Source organism: Orussus abietinus, unplaced genomic scaffold (genome assembly GCF_000612105.2).
Source record: "Orussus abietinus isolate OABI.00-Male unplaced genomic scaffold, Oabi_2.0 scaffold23, whole genome shotgun sequence".
NCBI classification, from domain to species: domain Eukaryota; kingdom Metazoa; phylum Arthropoda; class Insecta; order Hymenoptera; family Orussidae; genus Orussus; species Orussus abietinus.
The window spans coordinates 364,442-380,539 of NW_019394258.1; the positions used below are offsets into that span (position 1 = coordinate 364,442).

Genomic DNA, 16,098 nt, shown 5'->3' on the forward strand with positions numbered 1-16,098 from the left:
TTTGTCGGATCCAGGGGAGTTGACCAATGGCAGAGTTGCTCTCATGCACCTGCTTTGCGTATTTTCGAACAAAATAATCAAAGATAATCTTGTGAATTGGACTTAAAGTGTCGAACAGTTTTAACGATGGCGTCTCTTCAATGAATGACACGGTGCCGCAAATGTCAAATAAAATAAACAAAATCTTTTACTAGCTGTCAAGCTGACAGTAAGCAGATTTGTCATGTATAACGCATAATTCCCATTTCTGGGCCCATTTTAATATTACCTAATGTTTGACTTGTGTTCAAATACTAAGAAATCAATGGTGAACAAATAATCTGAAAGCAATTCCTTCTAAATTAAAGCAAACCTGTTTTTGAATGTAAAGGGAAAAGTATTGTTTAAGAAATATTCTAAATTAGTTAAAATCATATTAACCTGTTCATCTAGGTACTTAGTAAGTTTCCAAAAATGTGGATGAACGCATTGTGTAAAAAAAAATAAGGTCAAGAACCTTGAAAAATATTGGTAAAGATATTTTTATAGTTTACATGAATTTGTAGGTGTTTATACCTATTGGCTTTAAGTTATTATTCTTTAGTGCTTGGTGAACTTTTTGATTATTTGATTACTCTACCAATAAGTTCACTGGCTGTTATTGTTTAAAGATTCTCTTCAAGAAACTGTGTTGAACACCGTGGAAGAAAATGTCTGACGAAGAAGATACAGCGATTTTACTAAACAATGCGACTCGGAACATTGAGCCATCTGTCAGCAAGCCAGTGACCGAGGATTATCAATGTATTCCTGCAAAGAATCTCAGAAAGCCCATTCCAAAACAGACTGACAATTTAACTCCTTTAACGTCTACAAATCAGAATATTCTAGTCTCTATTGTTGCCATTGTCGCAGGAGTAGCGTTTGGATATGATATGGGGATTGCAAAGCCTACAGCTCCATTGATCAAAGATGAATTTATGTTAAGTTGTTTCGAAGAGGATACCGTTATTAATATCTGGTTTGTTGGTGCACTTCTTGGTGGCTTAACCGGTGGTAAGTATAATGTCATCTCTAAATTAAATGTCAGTATTCTGAAAAATGTCACGTCTTATTAAAATTACTGTAATTTAAATATTTTTGAACTAGGTATTTTAATCGACACATTTGGCCGACGATGGGCAATGATCCTGATGTTGGTATTTCTAACATTTGGTTCGCTATTGTCCGCATTAGCCAGCCATTATATCCTTCTTTTAATTGCTCGAGTGATCTGTGGCTATTCAGGCACGGTGTCTTCGATAGCGCACTGTATCTACATGGCAGAGGTCTCTGACACGAATAAACGCGGGCACAACATCATGTTGTATCAGTTTGGAACAGCAACTGGACTTCTACTAGCCGTCATACTGGAAGCCAATAAAACAGCTGATTGTCAATGGCGATTCGCAATGGGAGTAACTTCTGTACCAGCCTTAGCGAGTTGTATTATCACTATAATATTTCTGCAACGATCGCCAGCCTTTTTGCTACTCAAAAGAACCGTGCATGTCTCTAAAGCTACATCAAAGCATCCATGGGGTAACGTTCTGGAAACATTGCTCATAATGGCGATTGTTTTAATTCTGCAACAAGAGACAGGCAGGCAACAGGTTCTGTATTACGCACCCAGACTGTTTGCACTGCTTGGCATCTGTGCGAGTGAGTAAGAGTCTCTTCCATAATATTATTACAATATCACGAATTAATTTATTTATTCTTTCGACTGTCAGATGTTGCTCAGATCACTGCTGTCATCGCTCTTGGCATCGTCAGAGTCTTCAGTACGATACTATCCCTGGTAGTGGTAGAAAGATGTGGCAGGCGAACCGCCCTCATAACTTCTGCGACCATCTGCATGACCGCAATATCTCTGTTATCTCTGCTGGCTACTTTAGACAGAGGTGACGAGACCTTAAGTCAGATCAACACGCAATGCATGAACAGCATCAAAGCCAATTACGCGAGCAATGGTATCAGGATGCCAGGCGATTCAGTCGTACCGACTGGATCGCCACCACCTTTCCCTTTACTACCAACTCCACTGGCCGTGGCTGCTCCAAGTCCAGAAACCTGGACCCAGGTGAAGGCATCCTGCGAAGTAAGTCTAAGCTTAACCTCAAATTTAATTTGCACTACAAATACAAATAAATGAAAATGAATTCCAACTCATTCCCATTACTACAGACCCAGAATGTCATCACTTCGGAAGGTCTCACCGGTGGACTGCGTATCTTGGCAGTGATAACACTACTAGTCTACGAAGCAGCCTTCGCCCTGGGCCTAGGTCCGGTTCCCTTCTTAACACTCAGCGAAGTCTTCCCAGCTACTGTCAGAGGGAAGTGCGTCAGCTTCTCCGTAGTGATCCTCTGGATATCCTACATCGTGGCCATGGAGTCGGTGACCAAAATCACAAGTACGTCATCGACTTTACTACCGACGAATCATTTAAAAATCCGACCAGGGGGTCTAAAATGGCATGATATTCTTCCAGAATCGATGACCTTGGCCGGCTCCTATCTGTTCTACAGCTTCGTGTGTCTGATCGCGATATTCTACGTCTTCCTGCTGATACCCGAGACGAAGGGCAAGTCGCTGCACCAGGTCGCCCAGGAACTGCGCAAGATTTCTCTGGGGACGCGAGTCTGCAACAACTTGCGTAGCCTGCCGCTAGTCTGTCATCTAGAATGGATCAAGAGGTTCGGGGAACGGTCCTCGAATAGCCAGAGCACGCTTATTTGAAAGTACAGACCCAAAAGAGGCCGCGGACGCGGATCAGAAATCGTCACATAAGCGGCGACGCGACTTGGAACCTTATCAGCGAGCGGATCCGCGTTATCACCGTAGATTCGCGCGCCGTTCGTTGTACGCCGAGGCGGCTCCCTGTAAATAATGGCACGATCGAATTCACGGAAACTCAAAGACCCTTTTCGAAGTTGTCGACCCGATTGTATGATCGACTTGTGCAATTCCCACCTCCCGAAATTCCGAGTGACCAAACATAACGGAGCCAGTGAAAATGCCGTAACGTTGTCGGCGTGATACACCAATGCCCTTGTTAAAAAGCTTGAGAAAAGGAAGAGGGCTCGCTTAATTTCTTCCCTAAATTCAGTTAATCGGAAACTCCGCATTCTATCTGCGTTTTAAGGCACCGGTGATTTTTAACGAATTTCGATATTCCACGTCTATGTACCGCATCGATGCTGCACAGAACTGCCGATTTCGAGGGGGTAAAAGATGCTTACGACTCGATTTGAAGTGTTCTTTTCGCTCTAGAGTGTTTGGTAGAACTGACATGGTTCAGGAAAGATTATTCGAGGTCTTAGTGAATATCTTGTCGGCGGTGTTACGAGATCGTGACTGTCGAAGAGTCTCGCCCCTCCGAACCGATGAAAGTTTTGTAGATACAGATTTATACTATCTCCCTAAACTGTTAACGGTAGTCGGTTAAGTTATTTTATATATATATACACTATAGCGACCTGTACTTATTCCCTGTGCGTAAGTAGAAGTAAGCGAAAACTTTCGGTACGACTTACCTCGTCGCAGTGTACCGAGTGAAAAGGGGGAATACGAATACTTCTCGACAATCCCGCGTCTTATTCCCCGAGGGAAAGACGAGGAACGATATTTTTAAGCGTCCAATTACCAGATAAATGTATTCGAGTACTTTGATTTAGTCGCTGAAGGTATTTAACCGTGTACCGTCTAGAGTGAGGCCCAGCATTGCTCTCGTTAGCTCTAGTTGTCCGATCGTCAACGAAGTACGTTTAGAATCGACTTAACTGCTCGAGGTAATTCAATATCTGTACAGTAGTCCTTCCACTTAATTTCATTTACTCGAGTCCGATAATCCTATAGACACGTAGGATCGTTGTTGGCAAAAAGTAGCGAAATTAGGAAATAAGCCTTTCACAATGGCGTTTGTTTTCTCTCCGAAACTTTGCGACCTTTGATCACCTCCTCGCGAGTTATACTCCAAGGAAAACGTTCACCTTATCCGAAGGTCAATTTAATTTCTACTTGTAAAACATCTCCTGGACTCCGATTTTTATTCGCTACAATAAACCGTTTATTCGCCTTTTTTCCCCCCCTTAAACATGGCTAAAAAAAAGAACCACGCTCTTGCAACCCCAAATTGAGCAGGCCCATGAAGATCTGTAAAAATTATTTATTAATAATCACAGAGGCAATGTAATACTTACAACTTACTCGCGTATAAAGGGGATCTCGCGTTAATTATAGAAACTAAGTTCCTACGGCTTTAAGTACTCTTAAATCGCACTTTGTAACTCTATTAGCAACTCTAACGTCTCGCTCGGACGTGGAGATCGTCGTATCACACACTTTGCGGGCAGGAATTGTCTATTGACATTAAGGCAGTCCGGTTGCGGGCAGTTTCCTTCGAGTAGGAATATTAAGAATGAATAATCAAGCTTGAATCGCCCGAGAATTGCTCTCGCTTAAAAATCAATCCACTCGTCCCAACGGGAAGGAAACCGTTCTATTGCACGTTATGAAAAGATCTCCAAGAGTTTCGGAAAACAGTCGGACGAGTCGCGTAGTTACGTTTCAGAAACGTAGAGGCAGCACTATCAGAAATACCCGCGACACTCGTCAGGCCTACATCTTTCCAAAATACATCTCTAGGAAATAATAAACGGGCGTACGAAATCTTCTCTCGACTCTTAAAACCTACGGATTAATAAAGTATATCTACAAGTAGAGCGCGTATAAAAATCGGAACGGTGTATAATCTACATATGTAAAAAGAAAAGTATATATATATAATATGTACACACACGAAACGGTGGACGGATTTTCTCAGATCTTCGAATTCATTTTTAAAGATAATAATAATAATAATAATAATAATAATAATAATAATAATAATAATAATAATAATAATAATAATAATAATAATAATAATAATAATAATAATAAAAACAGATACAGCCATCGTCGAACAAAGTCAACGAGTAATGCGTGCGCAATTTCAATCAGCGGCTCCTGCGCGTTTCTGCCGACATTTAAAAAGGCATTGTCGCTAAGGGCAGAATTTTAACGTACTCCAACGGTCGTCATTTTTTAAAGAACAGCACATCGAGTTCTCTAAATTACCTTAACTATCTATAGCAAGGCGGTGGGACGATTCGTGACAATCAAGGACGTTCATAATGGCGATGCCCACGAGATCACTGTACACGTTGCCCGCCGTTACTTTTTTTTTTCTCCATGTAAAAGAACCTCTTGGAAGACATTACTAATGTACCGACGCTAATCTTGGGAGCCAAAGGCTGTTTCACCAAGGAAATTAAATAACCGCCTGAAAGGTCGTTCGTTAAAGGACGAAGGATCAGGCCTTAGGCACGAGTTTGGCGTTAGGACTGAAAGTCCTCTTTTTCCCCCAGGTCTGGAACTTCGTGGGGGACAAGACCTCCTTCAAGAAAATGCTCCTCCTTTCCTTCAAGCCAGTGGACTCGTCCAAAGCAGGAGTCTCCTTGTCCTTGTCGCCAAGACCATTCCGATCCCTGATGAAGCTGTTCCAGCTGTCGATTCTGCTGACCACAGCCGGGGTCCAGTTCTCCTTGTCGTGGGCCCCAGCGGGTGGATTCGCCTCCGATCTCGGAAGATGGCTCTTCGGGTTCACCGCGTAGACCCTCCTCTCCGACCTGGGCTCGAACCTCTCTCTGAGGAGCGAAAACTTCCTTCTGGGTCGATTACTCGTAGTCGCGGTGCCGATCGTCGTCGCGATGGCTCTTCGTTTTTCGCCAGAAGCGGCGAAGGCCCCTGCCGAGTGAGCCGGTAGTCGAAGTTGAAGAGCCGTCTCGGGAGCGGTGAAGTGAGATTCCCTGAGGTCTTCGGACCCAGGACCTCCCTCTGCTCCAAGAAGCGGAGACCTGGTCCTGTTCCCTTCCACCAGTGCCTCCGTTCTTTCCTCCGGATCCCGGGGGTCGGTTCCGTATCCAGGACTCGGGCTACTGGAGCCCGAAGATTCGCTCCCGAAGGAGCTCCTCCTCGGGGCCATTCGGGCACCCTCCCCAGCGAGCCTCTCTGCCCCCAAGGAGGTCACCTCTGAGTATACGTGCTCGTTAAGACTAGAGGTACGATTCTCGCTAGGACGTTCTGCTCGGTACTTCTGCACCTTCGCTCTAGGCCCAAGGACCGGCGAGTCAGAGAGGATGGCGTTGATCAGCGGAGTCCTCCCAGCAGAGCCGGTGGACCGACATCTGGCCATCTCCCTGACCACGTCGAGTCGGTCCTCGTTCCTTCCCGTAGAACGACCGTCCCTGAGAACGGGTACACCGGGACCTAGAAAGCCACTCCTACGTGCGATCGCCTCCCCGCTGTCCCCAGCGAAGAGCACCTTCGTTAGATGAGCTTTCCTCAGGAGAACTCTCGGATCCAGGTCCTCCCACTGCGACTCCGTTCTATGATAGACGTGCCTCGGAGAGTTCTCCGCTGCGCACCGCCTGATCTCGTCGATGGTGGCCACTAGGGTGCTAATGGGACATCCGCTCGCAAGGGTCGGGTCGAAGCCGTTGGCCTGGTCCGCATTCGCGTTCGCGTTAGAATCCTCCCTCTCCTCCAGGATTGTGTCCAGAGAGAACATGCCGCCCTTCTCGTCGATGACCACGGGCCTTGCCACGAATAGGTTGGCCTCTTGCTCGGTCTCTATCTCGACCTCGACCTCGCCTGGCCTGATCGAGTCCCCGTTAATAGCCGCGCTTGCCTCCCAGTCCACCAGGTCGTACAGCAACGTATCTAGGTAGTCGTCTTGCCTAGACCTCTTCGCTGCTCTTCTCGGAGCCGGAGGACTCGTGCAGGTCGCCTCGGAAAACTCGGAGCTGAACGTGGTACCGGTCGCCGAGCTCGTCAGGGTGTCTCTGCGTCGGTCCCTGACCACGCTGTCGTCATGGATGTAGGTCTCGATGTCCGTATAACCCTTCCAGCTCCTTATGCACCAGGGCGGCCTAGCGATGCCTAGCGGGCACACGTTTTCGTAATCGTGGACGGACGTTACATGGCTCATCGTCTCCTCTTTCTGCGACATCTCCTCCCGTGATGGTTTCTCCTTGTCCGTGGACTTCTCCGAGGTCGCCGGAGTATTCAGTCGCTCCCGGTCCTTGATCGCCTCGGCGATAGGGTCCACCGTACCCTCCGGGAACCTCGCGTCTCCTTTGTTTTCTTCGTCGTCCACGTCGGCCCCAACGCTGCTGCCTCCCTCGTCCTGGAGATCCCTCAGCTTGAGTTCAAGCTCGGAGACCGCGTCCAGGAGGGGTTTCCGCCTCTCGAAGCTCCTGAAGCTCCTCTCCACGTAGTTGTCCTCGTCGGTGACCAGCTCCAGGCCCAGCTGGGCCGAGGAGCAGATACCTCGGCGTTTCTGCGACCGGAGGCTAGAATTCGGATCCCCAGACGCCGAGTCGTACGTCTCCAGGCCCAGCTCGACCGGCAGGCAGATTCCGCGGCGTTTCTGCCGCAGCAGAGTTTCCGGGTTGTCGCAGTCTACGTAGTCGTCCTCTGGAGAAGCCTCCTCGACGGCCGCGTCCACCTTCAGCTGGCAGGCACGTGGGCTGAGTCGCTCCTAGATAAAAGGGAATGGCCAAGGATATTCACAGTATGTCTAAGATAATATTCAATAAATACACTTCGATCGCATCTAGGTACAGAAACACGGATTACCAACCGAGCCCTCGACCAATTCCGCATGCTTCCCCGTCTGGCCGGGAACATCCACTTCGTCGACCAGGTCACAGCTAGAATTGACTATGCCCTCCTCGACAAACTCCGTGTTCTGCACGATATTCGTCAGCAGAGACTTCTTGTCCGCAGTGACCTCCTCGGACAGGGCTATCCCATGAGACCCGGCCACGACGGAGGGTAGATCGACCACTGAGCCGTGCCACTGACCCTTCAGGGATCTCAGGGTCCCGGTTTTCTCTAATGCCCCTCTCGGAGCCAATTCGGGATCCGTCTTCAGGTTCCTACAAGAGCGCGATCTCCCGGTTGCGTGGAATTTTCCATAATATAGCAGCATGCTCCCCAGTCCCAGAAGGGTCCCACCTATTATCAGGGAACCCGCTGCTATCAGAACGTCGGTCCTCGGGGTACCTCTCGAGGGGTGCACCGCGTACGCCGTTAAGAACACCGTGTTCTGTGCCACGGTGATCGAGTAGAACGCCAGGATCCTGTACCGTGAGTGACCCTCTCGCAGGTTGAAGAACTCGAAGCAGTAGATAGCGCCGATCACACCGTTGTAGACCCGCTCCTCCCAAACGGTCGGACAGAAGTTCGTCTTCTGCAGGATCACCCATGCCGTCATGCACATCCAGTTTCCACCTAGAACCAGGGAAAACCCCCATGATTTTTTTTAAATTCCCTATGACTTTCCATTTTTACTATACTCTGATTTACCGATGAACAGGAAGAACCATCTGCCCAGGCAGATCGCAGCGACCACCAGTGCTGCAACCCGGGAAGCCAGCATCCCACTTCGCCAGAGAACTTGAAGAGCGAGGGCAGGCCAAATCACTTTGCACTCGCTCGAATGCACGGAGTACATTGCCTTCGTGTAAGATGCCACAGCCCATGCCAAGGAACACAGCGAGGAAGCTGCAGAGAGACCTGTGAACCACGAGAGGTCATGAAATATCTAATACAGTGCATAGGTTTACATAAATGTACTAATAAAAAATAATTAGGGGCTTAGTAAAAAATAAACAGCCAATATCCAGCAAACATTGTAAGGTTCTTTGTAGATTAAGCTACTCATGTTCTTCGGGTTCTCCGTTGGAATTCGGTGTATTTTTAGTTGTCGCGTCTTCCTCGTTCTTTCCTCGTATTTTTAGATTCGGGTATCACCATAGGAAAATTCTGCATTGAATTTCTGTACTTCTACTTGATGACTCTTCTTCATGGCTTCCACTTCCATGTGGATTAACAATTAGATAGACTCTTTGCCTTCCATGTTACTCTGATAAGTATGAGCAGCATCCCTCGCAAAGAGATACCAAGAGAAGATATCCAGTTGCTCTTCAACTACTGTGCGGACTAAACGTTCGACATTTTCTCTGTTACATTTTAGTGTTACAAGTAATGTTCGAATAACGATTTTAGAGAAAGTGTTAAGAGCACCGTTCGCCACAATGGTGGGATCGTTTTTAAGAAAACTTTAACATTTTCGGCGCCATCTCTAAACATGAGGAAATTGTTAATAAAACTTCATCGCGTGAGTTTGGATGCATGTAACAATTTGTTCATCACTTGATTTGGCTTTTTCTTCTAAATTGACACATCTAGTTTGGAGTATACCGTGTTTAGATAAAGGATGGTATTCCTTTATCTGCCGGAGATAATTCATTTCCTGGAGCGATATCTTCTCTCGTCGTCCTTTCCTTTGTCTTTAATAAACATATTAAATACTATATTCTTTTTCACAGAGTCATTGTGGGCCATTACAATTGACAATAGTAATTCTCAGTTTATTTCTCCTGTTTGCTGTCATCGGGGACCCTCGATGGGCTGCAAATTCTTTTAAAGAGGAACCGAGAGTTATGTCATGGCAAATTGTAAACTATCAAAATACTACCTCAGGGACAAGTGAGCCCAAAATTGTCGGTAATCCTTATTTAATGTTATCTTCCGATGAGGCAAGTAATATAAAAAGACAATTCGAAGTTAGAAGAAGAAGAGTGCAGCATCTCTGTATATACAGCAAAGAGAACCCTTCTATTCTGGAGTCTGCGGTGTCAAAAATAATTATAGACGAGTAAATATTAAAAGTATTTAAAGCTTTTGCTCTAACATGCTTTGCAAAAATATTAATATAGTTTTACTGTTAACAGAAAACATGGAATATCGTGGTGCCCCGTATACAAAGCTGCAAGTTCTGTGTGGATGCAGAATTTTGCATCGCTCCGAGGTCTCCTGTCTGAGCCGATAATGGATCTTATTCGTAAAAATATTATTCAAGTAAACAGCATTGTTAGACAGTCGCTTTCAAAGGACATAAATGCGAATCAATCTCTTGAGGTATTTATTTTAGTTATATTAACGTTTTGTAATTAGTGTTGCGTGAGATGTGACTATTAAACTGAAATACTTTTTCCAGAAAATAGAAGAGACAAAAAAACTCCTCATAGTACGTCATCCCTTTGAACGTCTTTTATCTGCATACAGGGATAAGTTAGAACACAAAGAAGGGCGAGAATACTATTACACTCGATTTGGCCGACACATTACACATCGATATCGCCGAAGGAAAAATCCCTCTGACATGAGACTAGAACCAACGTTTGTAGAATTTCTAGAATTTATTGTGAAAGAAAAATACTTTGATGAACACTGGGTACCTTATTACGACTCTTGTGCCCCTTGTAAAATTCAATACGACTATATTTTAAAGTTTGAAACTCTACTAGAGGAGCAAAGTATATTTTTAAGTGATACCGGCTTGTTCGGTTATCTATACCAAGTGGGAGATGCAAGGAATGCTATTCCACATGAAAGTACAACCAGGACAGTAGCAAAAGATTATTTTGAAAATGTACCAAAATTGCTTTTAAAAGAAGTTCATAAAGTCTACGAGAAGGACTTCAAATTGTTCGCATATAGTCCAGGAGAGTATTTCTATATGTCATTAGATAATAATCCTGTTAATGTAAATAAAAGTGTTATTTAAATGAAATGTATTTTTCTCGCTAATATAATCTTTTCCATGTCTGAAAATGTAACAATGTAACTCACTTGTCCAAAGTGGTATAAATTGGAGGATGCTCATGATGTAGAGCTGCAAAAGCAACTGCGGTGCAGCCTTGACGAAGGACTCAAATAAGTGCAGCATGCAAATGTCGCTGTGTTGCCTCTGCACCCAATTTTTGTCTATCGTCGAGTGTTTGCTTAACAAATATTTTATCGCCGCACATAATAGCATTAGGTACCTAAAAATTTCAAAAAATTTGAATGTAAAACTCACTTTACATTATTTAATTAAAAATGTAACTAGTTTAAGTGCAGATACCTCTGAACCGTTCCCATGATTAAAACATGCGATACCCAATGGCTGATCTTTAATGAGCCATCGGTTTGATGCCATCTCAAGCTAAATAGTTGAATTATAATTGCTGGGACTAGCATAAGATCGAGCGTAAAGTATGCCCAAGACGTGTGGCCACTGGCAAAATAGTAGGCAACCACCAAGCCACCTAAAAGGATCAAAAAAATATATTACTTAAAACATCTTTATTAAATTTTAACACTTAGACAAAGTAAATGTTAATAAATCTCACGTAATAACGAAACAACTTACAAACTCACAAGATTTTCTTACTAAAGCTCGAATAATGGAATGTCAATATTTTCAAACAATTTAAAGGGATAAATTTACCCATGACAAAACAGTGACTGACCGCAACGGAATATGCATAGACAACCAACGTTGACGTTAAAACACACCAAAATTGAAAAAATCGGTTTTGCAAAGCAGACAGCGCGTGTCGTCGTCAGAGAAATTATTGGCGTGCAAAAATATGAAATACGCAGGGGACACCTGTTGATCCTCGAAAGGAATCGGCTGGTGTGCAGTTTTGTTTTCTCACCTGTTACGAGATCTGCGAGGAAAGTGCCAATTGAGAAGATATAGAAAAGGGCGTCCAATAATCTGAACTCATAACAGTCTTTATTGGCGCGCGAGTCGGCCCTCGAATTGTCGCATTTCGCGGCCGTTTCACGCGAGCCGTTCTCCGGCTTCGACTCTGCCGCCGCCATCATGGCCGCCATTTTGTTCGACCGCCGATAGACGCATAGACGCCAAGCGCCACCAAGGTTGTTATACAGCTAGGTTGTCACGAGTTGTCATATTACAAGGCTAGAGAACCTGAAGGATAGTTTACAGAAAATTTCCTGGATATGATCCACCATTTCTTCCAAAGGCGGATTAATTCTTAGCGTACTTTGACATTCGATATCGCTCGATGCCGCATGAACTTAATCTCAATGTTTGCCGTGAACATATGAAAAAATATCTCTGATTTGCGCAACACTCGAAACCATGTATGCGATCTATCGAGACTCGACATTTCTTTGTGCAGAATTCTGTTGTTAATAAGCATGTCATTGACTGCGTCTTCCCCCGGTTAGTCAGTAATGAGAGAACAGCTACATGATCCGGGGCCTTTCAGGACATTCCGTTTTTGATTTCTAAATCATTGTGAAACTACATGATTGTTGTTCTTTATTAACATGTCTCGTTCGGATTTGAAGAACTGGCCGATTTTTAGCTTGCTGACTCCAAAATTCATCGGTGATATACGCTTGGCCGTGGTTTTTGGTAAGAAATTTAATTTTGTTTGACAGCTTTATTTTGACGTTTTAAACGTCAATTCTGACATTTTAGATCAGTGTGTAATTGACTTTTGTACTATTCACGCCATGTATATTATTGAGTGAATTTTCCACCGTGTGCATACACCTTTCGGTTGGGATTATTTTTATTTAGTTAAAGTTAGAGGATTTCTGACATTCCTTTTGAAAATACAGTTTTGTCATTTTTTTAATCCTTTATTGTATTAAAATGTTTAGGAAATCTTGGAAATGAAGCATTAATGGTAACAAAGGATGGGACGGTATATGCCCTGGGTAGCAACACATCAGGATGTTTAGGAACAGGTGACGCTCATAGTACGCTGTTTCCAAAAAAAGTGGAGGCACTTTGCGACAAAGATGTGAAAACATTTGCGTATGGAAGCGGACCCCATGTTCTTGCCTTGACAAATAAAGGAGATGTAAACATACGCATTAAATAATTGTTAAGATGATACCTTTGGTATTTTACTTACAATGTTTTATTTTTATAGATTTACTCGTGGGGTCATAATGGCTACTGCGAACTAGGAAACGGATCATCAAATCAAGGATTAGTACCTACTTTAATTGGGCAAAACTTAGCAGAAAAGGTGGTAATAGATATTGCCTGTGGAAGCCACCATTCTTTGGCGCTGACTAATGAGGGAGAGGTGCCTTCAAGCTTCTATTCTTTTTCTTACCTATCATAAGATAAATAATTACTGGTTAATGTCTACTAGCGAGGATATATTGACATGATAAATTTCATGTGTAGGTCTATGCCTGGGGACAGAATAATTGTGGACAAGTCGGAAATGGAATCGGTGCTAATCATGGTACACCTCGGAAGGTTAATTCTGGTCTAGCTGGCAAAAAAGTCGTGACTGTCACTTGTGGACAAACTTCCAGTATGGCAGTTACCGATAACGGAGAAGTATATGGTTGGGGTTATAATGGCGTTGGTCAGTTAGGAATTGGAAATTATGTAAACCAGTTGAATCCATTCAAAGTTTCCGCACTTGTAGGAGTTGTTATAGGTAATGGTTTCTTGAATATTATGGAATTAAAGGTGGTTATGTTTACCGACTCAATTTTTAGATAAGGTAGTCTGTGGTTACGCACACACACTGGCTCTTAGTGACGAAGGTGTGCTATACACATGGGGAGGAAATAGTTTCGGGCAACTTGGCATTGGGAATAAAGCAAATGCTTGTTCTCCAATAAAGGTTGATGTACGTATCTTCACAAAAGTAGGAAATATTTAATTTTTATACTGTTATTTGTAACAAAACATTTAATTTAAACGCATTTGTTAATTTTCGGATAGACGTTGGGGTCAGGAATGGGTAGGATTTCGGATATTGCAGCTTTGCACTACAATCACATAAGCGTAGCGGTAGGTCAAGGTGGACGAGTCTTTATGTGGGGCCAGTGTCGCGGACAAAGTGTAACTTTACCTACACCGACACTTTTGCTAACTTTGCATGATGTTCTTGCTTGTTACGCATCACCAAGTGTCATGCACAGACCCCTATTGTATGCGGAACAGGAAATGAGTGTTTTAGATTCCTTGAGAGAAGCTTTCAATGATTCGGTGAGTGTGTTGAAATCTTTCTTTTGCACACATTGCATTCAAACGCTGGATAATCAATAAATACCATTGCGATCACTTTTGAAATGGTTTCAGACTACCAGTGACCTGAAAATTCAAGTGCAGGGCAAATCAATATATGTGCATAAAGCCGTACTGAAAATTCGTTGTCAGTACTTCAGGTCAATGTTTCAAGAGCATTGGTCGGAAGACAACCAGAGGTAGCCTCCCTTATCCTTTTTATTTAATGTTTAAATGTTGATCCATATTGTCATTCCGGATGCTCAGTCATAATTCGGATTTTATTGTAGTGTCTTGGAACACGATCAGTTCTCGTATGAAGTTTACAGGTGCTTTTTGAAGTACTTATATACCGATGAGGTCGATTTGTCCACGGAGAATGCTTTGGGTAAGTCAATGAACTTTTGTGCTTAAACTTTTTATCTCTTCATGTATGCTTTCCTCGTCGCAGAGCTTTTGGACCTGGCAAATATTTACTTCGAAACGCAATTGAAGAGACGCTGTGTACAGATGATCAAGCAAGGTATTACCGTACTGAATGCTGCGTTTCTGTATAGTACGGCGATCGAGTACAATGCTCAGGTGAGTAAGGATCGATGGCGCTTCCCCGGATGTAGAACTTAAGAAATGTAAAAGTCAAGATCGTCTATTTTTGCAGGAGTTAGAAGACTTTTGTTTCAAGTTCGTCCTCAACCACATGACGGCAGTGATTCAGACGGCGACGTTTGCCAAACTAGATGCGTCCGTCGTTAAAAACTTTATCATCAAAGCGGCCCAGGCTGGAGCTTTCAAGACGTAGTTTACGAGCGCTCCATTTACTTTAATTAACAACATTATTTGCAGAGCCTCTAGTCATGCTCCGTGAATTTAGAGGAAAATTACCCTACCCAAACGATAAGTCCACATAAGAGCTGTTCGTCGTTGCTCTGCGAACTAGTACTTTACTTCGTGCGATACTTAAAGCTCAAGAAGTTAATGCAAAGCGAGTTAGCACGTATATTTTCCCTTGATTTCGCATACAGGCGAAATTTGATCTCAGTCTTCTGGGTCTGTACTCTGTTAGTTCCTGGTATAACGTTACGATTTTTTAAGACTTGTTTTCTTTATTTCTTTAAAATAATGTACCGAGGTTTAGGGAGAAACTCGCGTATTTTACTAGATAAGCTTTTGCGACAATTTCTCCGTTAAATTGTTACACGGAAGGGGAATATTTCATTCCACGGCGGGAAATACGTTAAAACGTTATATTTTTAGGAAATTTAGCTACCGGTCGTAATGGAGTTGTGCCAAAGGTAGACACTTAATGTGTGGAGATTATCAGAATGCATGTGATGTCCTTTAACAAAGAAAAAGAGAGTTGCTAGATTTTCTACTAAGGCGGAAAAATAGGAACCAGTAACTCCGCACGTGTCGCACAAGTTTCACTGCAATTTACCGATGGGTAGTTATTTAGGATGCGGTATCTCTTCGATTTCCTTAATCGGGTTTGTCGGATTACCGGCAGCCGAGGTTTTCGATTTATTTGTAGGCGATGTTTCGCCGAAACGTGGACCGTGGACGTGGGAGCTCGCTCGTCTATAAATCACGCGTGATTCATGGGACAGCGAGCACGGTAAATTGAAACTCCATGTCATTCCTGCGTGAATACGCGCATTTGAAAATCAATAATATTCCAGGGGATAGAGTAAGCTCGTGTTCCTTTCCCACCGAAATTTTGTACTATCATTTTACATAAATAATGTGTCTCTGTCGCTCTGGTTGCGCCTAGAGAATAATAAAACACCTGAAACGTTCTCTCTCAGTGTTCGATTAATTAAATCATATCCGGTAAATGACGTCAGGAAGCAATTGCCAAAAGAAAATTCCTTATCCTAAAAGAATTGTCTCTACCGCGTGCCAAGAACGATCTGCCAATTAGGCGACGGAGAGAGAACTTCAGGAGGAGGAAATTTAGTACATCATTTTTATTACGATAATCTCATTATATACAAGCAATAAATTTTATTCTTCGTACAATATATATATATATATGTATGTATATTGTGACGTTATTTTAATAATATAACTCCAAAACAAAATCCTGGCGATTAATGTTCCGAACCTCTGGTGAAGTCACAAATAAATAA

At 43.4% G+C, this 16,098-nt stretch overlaps 4 protein-coding genes across 6 annotated transcripts; 3 read left to right on the forward strand and 1 right to left on the reverse strand.

Moving 5' to 3' along the window:
- The first annotated feature begins 130 nt into the window (after positions 1 to 130).
- LOC105696692 (solute carrier family 2, facilitated glucose transporter member 10) lies at positions 131 to 4,117 on the forward strand. 3 transcript variants are annotated; one of them, XM_012419376.2, is made up of 7 exons: positions 138 to 208; positions 433 to 510; positions 651 to 1,035; positions 1,129 to 1,680; positions 1,752 to 2,119; positions 2,206 to 2,434; positions 2,513 to 4,117. In XM_012419376.2, the coding sequence occupies exons 3-7, from the start codon at positions 690 to 692 to the stop codon at positions 2,758 to 2,760; spliced, it is 1,743 nt and encodes a 580-aa protein (XP_012274799.1). In that variant the 5' UTR covers positions 138 to 208; positions 433 to 510; positions 651 to 689; the 3' UTR covers positions 2,761 to 4,117. The 3 variants fall into 3 exon arrangements, with proteins under 3 accessions (XP_012274797.1, XP_012274799.1, XP_012274800.1); XM_012419374.1 differs by lacking the exon at positions 433 to 510 and having other exon boundaries at positions 131 to 208; XM_012419377.1 differs by lacking the exons at positions 138 to 208; positions 433 to 510 and adding an exon at positions 212 to 307.
- A 58-nt stretch (positions 4,118 to 4,175) lies between these two features.
- Positions 4,176 to 11,784, reverse strand: LOC105696643. Its single transcript, XM_012419263.2, has 6 exons — positions 11,616 to 11,784; positions 11,039 to 11,222; positions 10,765 to 10,958; positions 8,434 to 8,643; positions 7,706 to 8,358; positions 4,176 to 7,603 (listed from the first exon to the last, which is right to left on the reverse strand). The coding sequence occupies exons 1-6, from the start codon at positions 11,782 to 11,784 to the stop codon at positions 5,375 to 5,377; spliced, it is 3,639 nt and encodes a 1,212-aa protein (XP_012274686.2). The 3' UTR covers positions 4,176 to 5,374.
- Positions 9,163 to 10,772, forward strand: LOC105696693 (carbohydrate sulfotransferase 11). Its single transcript, XM_012419378.2, has 4 exons — positions 9,163 to 9,247; positions 9,459 to 9,787; positions 9,864 to 10,050; positions 10,130 to 10,772. The coding sequence occupies exons 1-4, from the start codon at positions 9,218 to 9,220 to the stop codon at positions 10,697 to 10,699; spliced, it is 1,116 nt and encodes a 371-aa protein (XP_012274801.1). The 5' UTR covers positions 9,163 to 9,217; the 3' UTR covers positions 10,700 to 10,772.
- Positions 11,785 to 11,982: 198 nt separating the features above from the next.
- LOC105696705 (RCC1 and BTB domain-containing protein 1) lies at positions 11,983 to 15,765 on the forward strand. The gene is made up of 10 exons (XM_012419398.2): positions 11,983 to 12,346; positions 12,598 to 12,800; positions 12,873 to 13,031; positions 13,136 to 13,397; positions 13,459 to 13,592; positions 13,688 to 13,954; positions 14,048 to 14,172; positions 14,263 to 14,360; positions 14,424 to 14,554; positions 14,631 to 15,765. The coding sequence occupies exons 1-10, from the start codon at positions 12,259 to 12,261 to the stop codon at positions 14,769 to 14,771; spliced, it is 1,608 nt and encodes a 535-aa protein (XP_012274821.1). The 5' UTR covers positions 11,983 to 12,258; the 3' UTR covers positions 14,772 to 15,765.
- Positions 15,766 to 16,098: the final 333 nt, after the last annotated feature.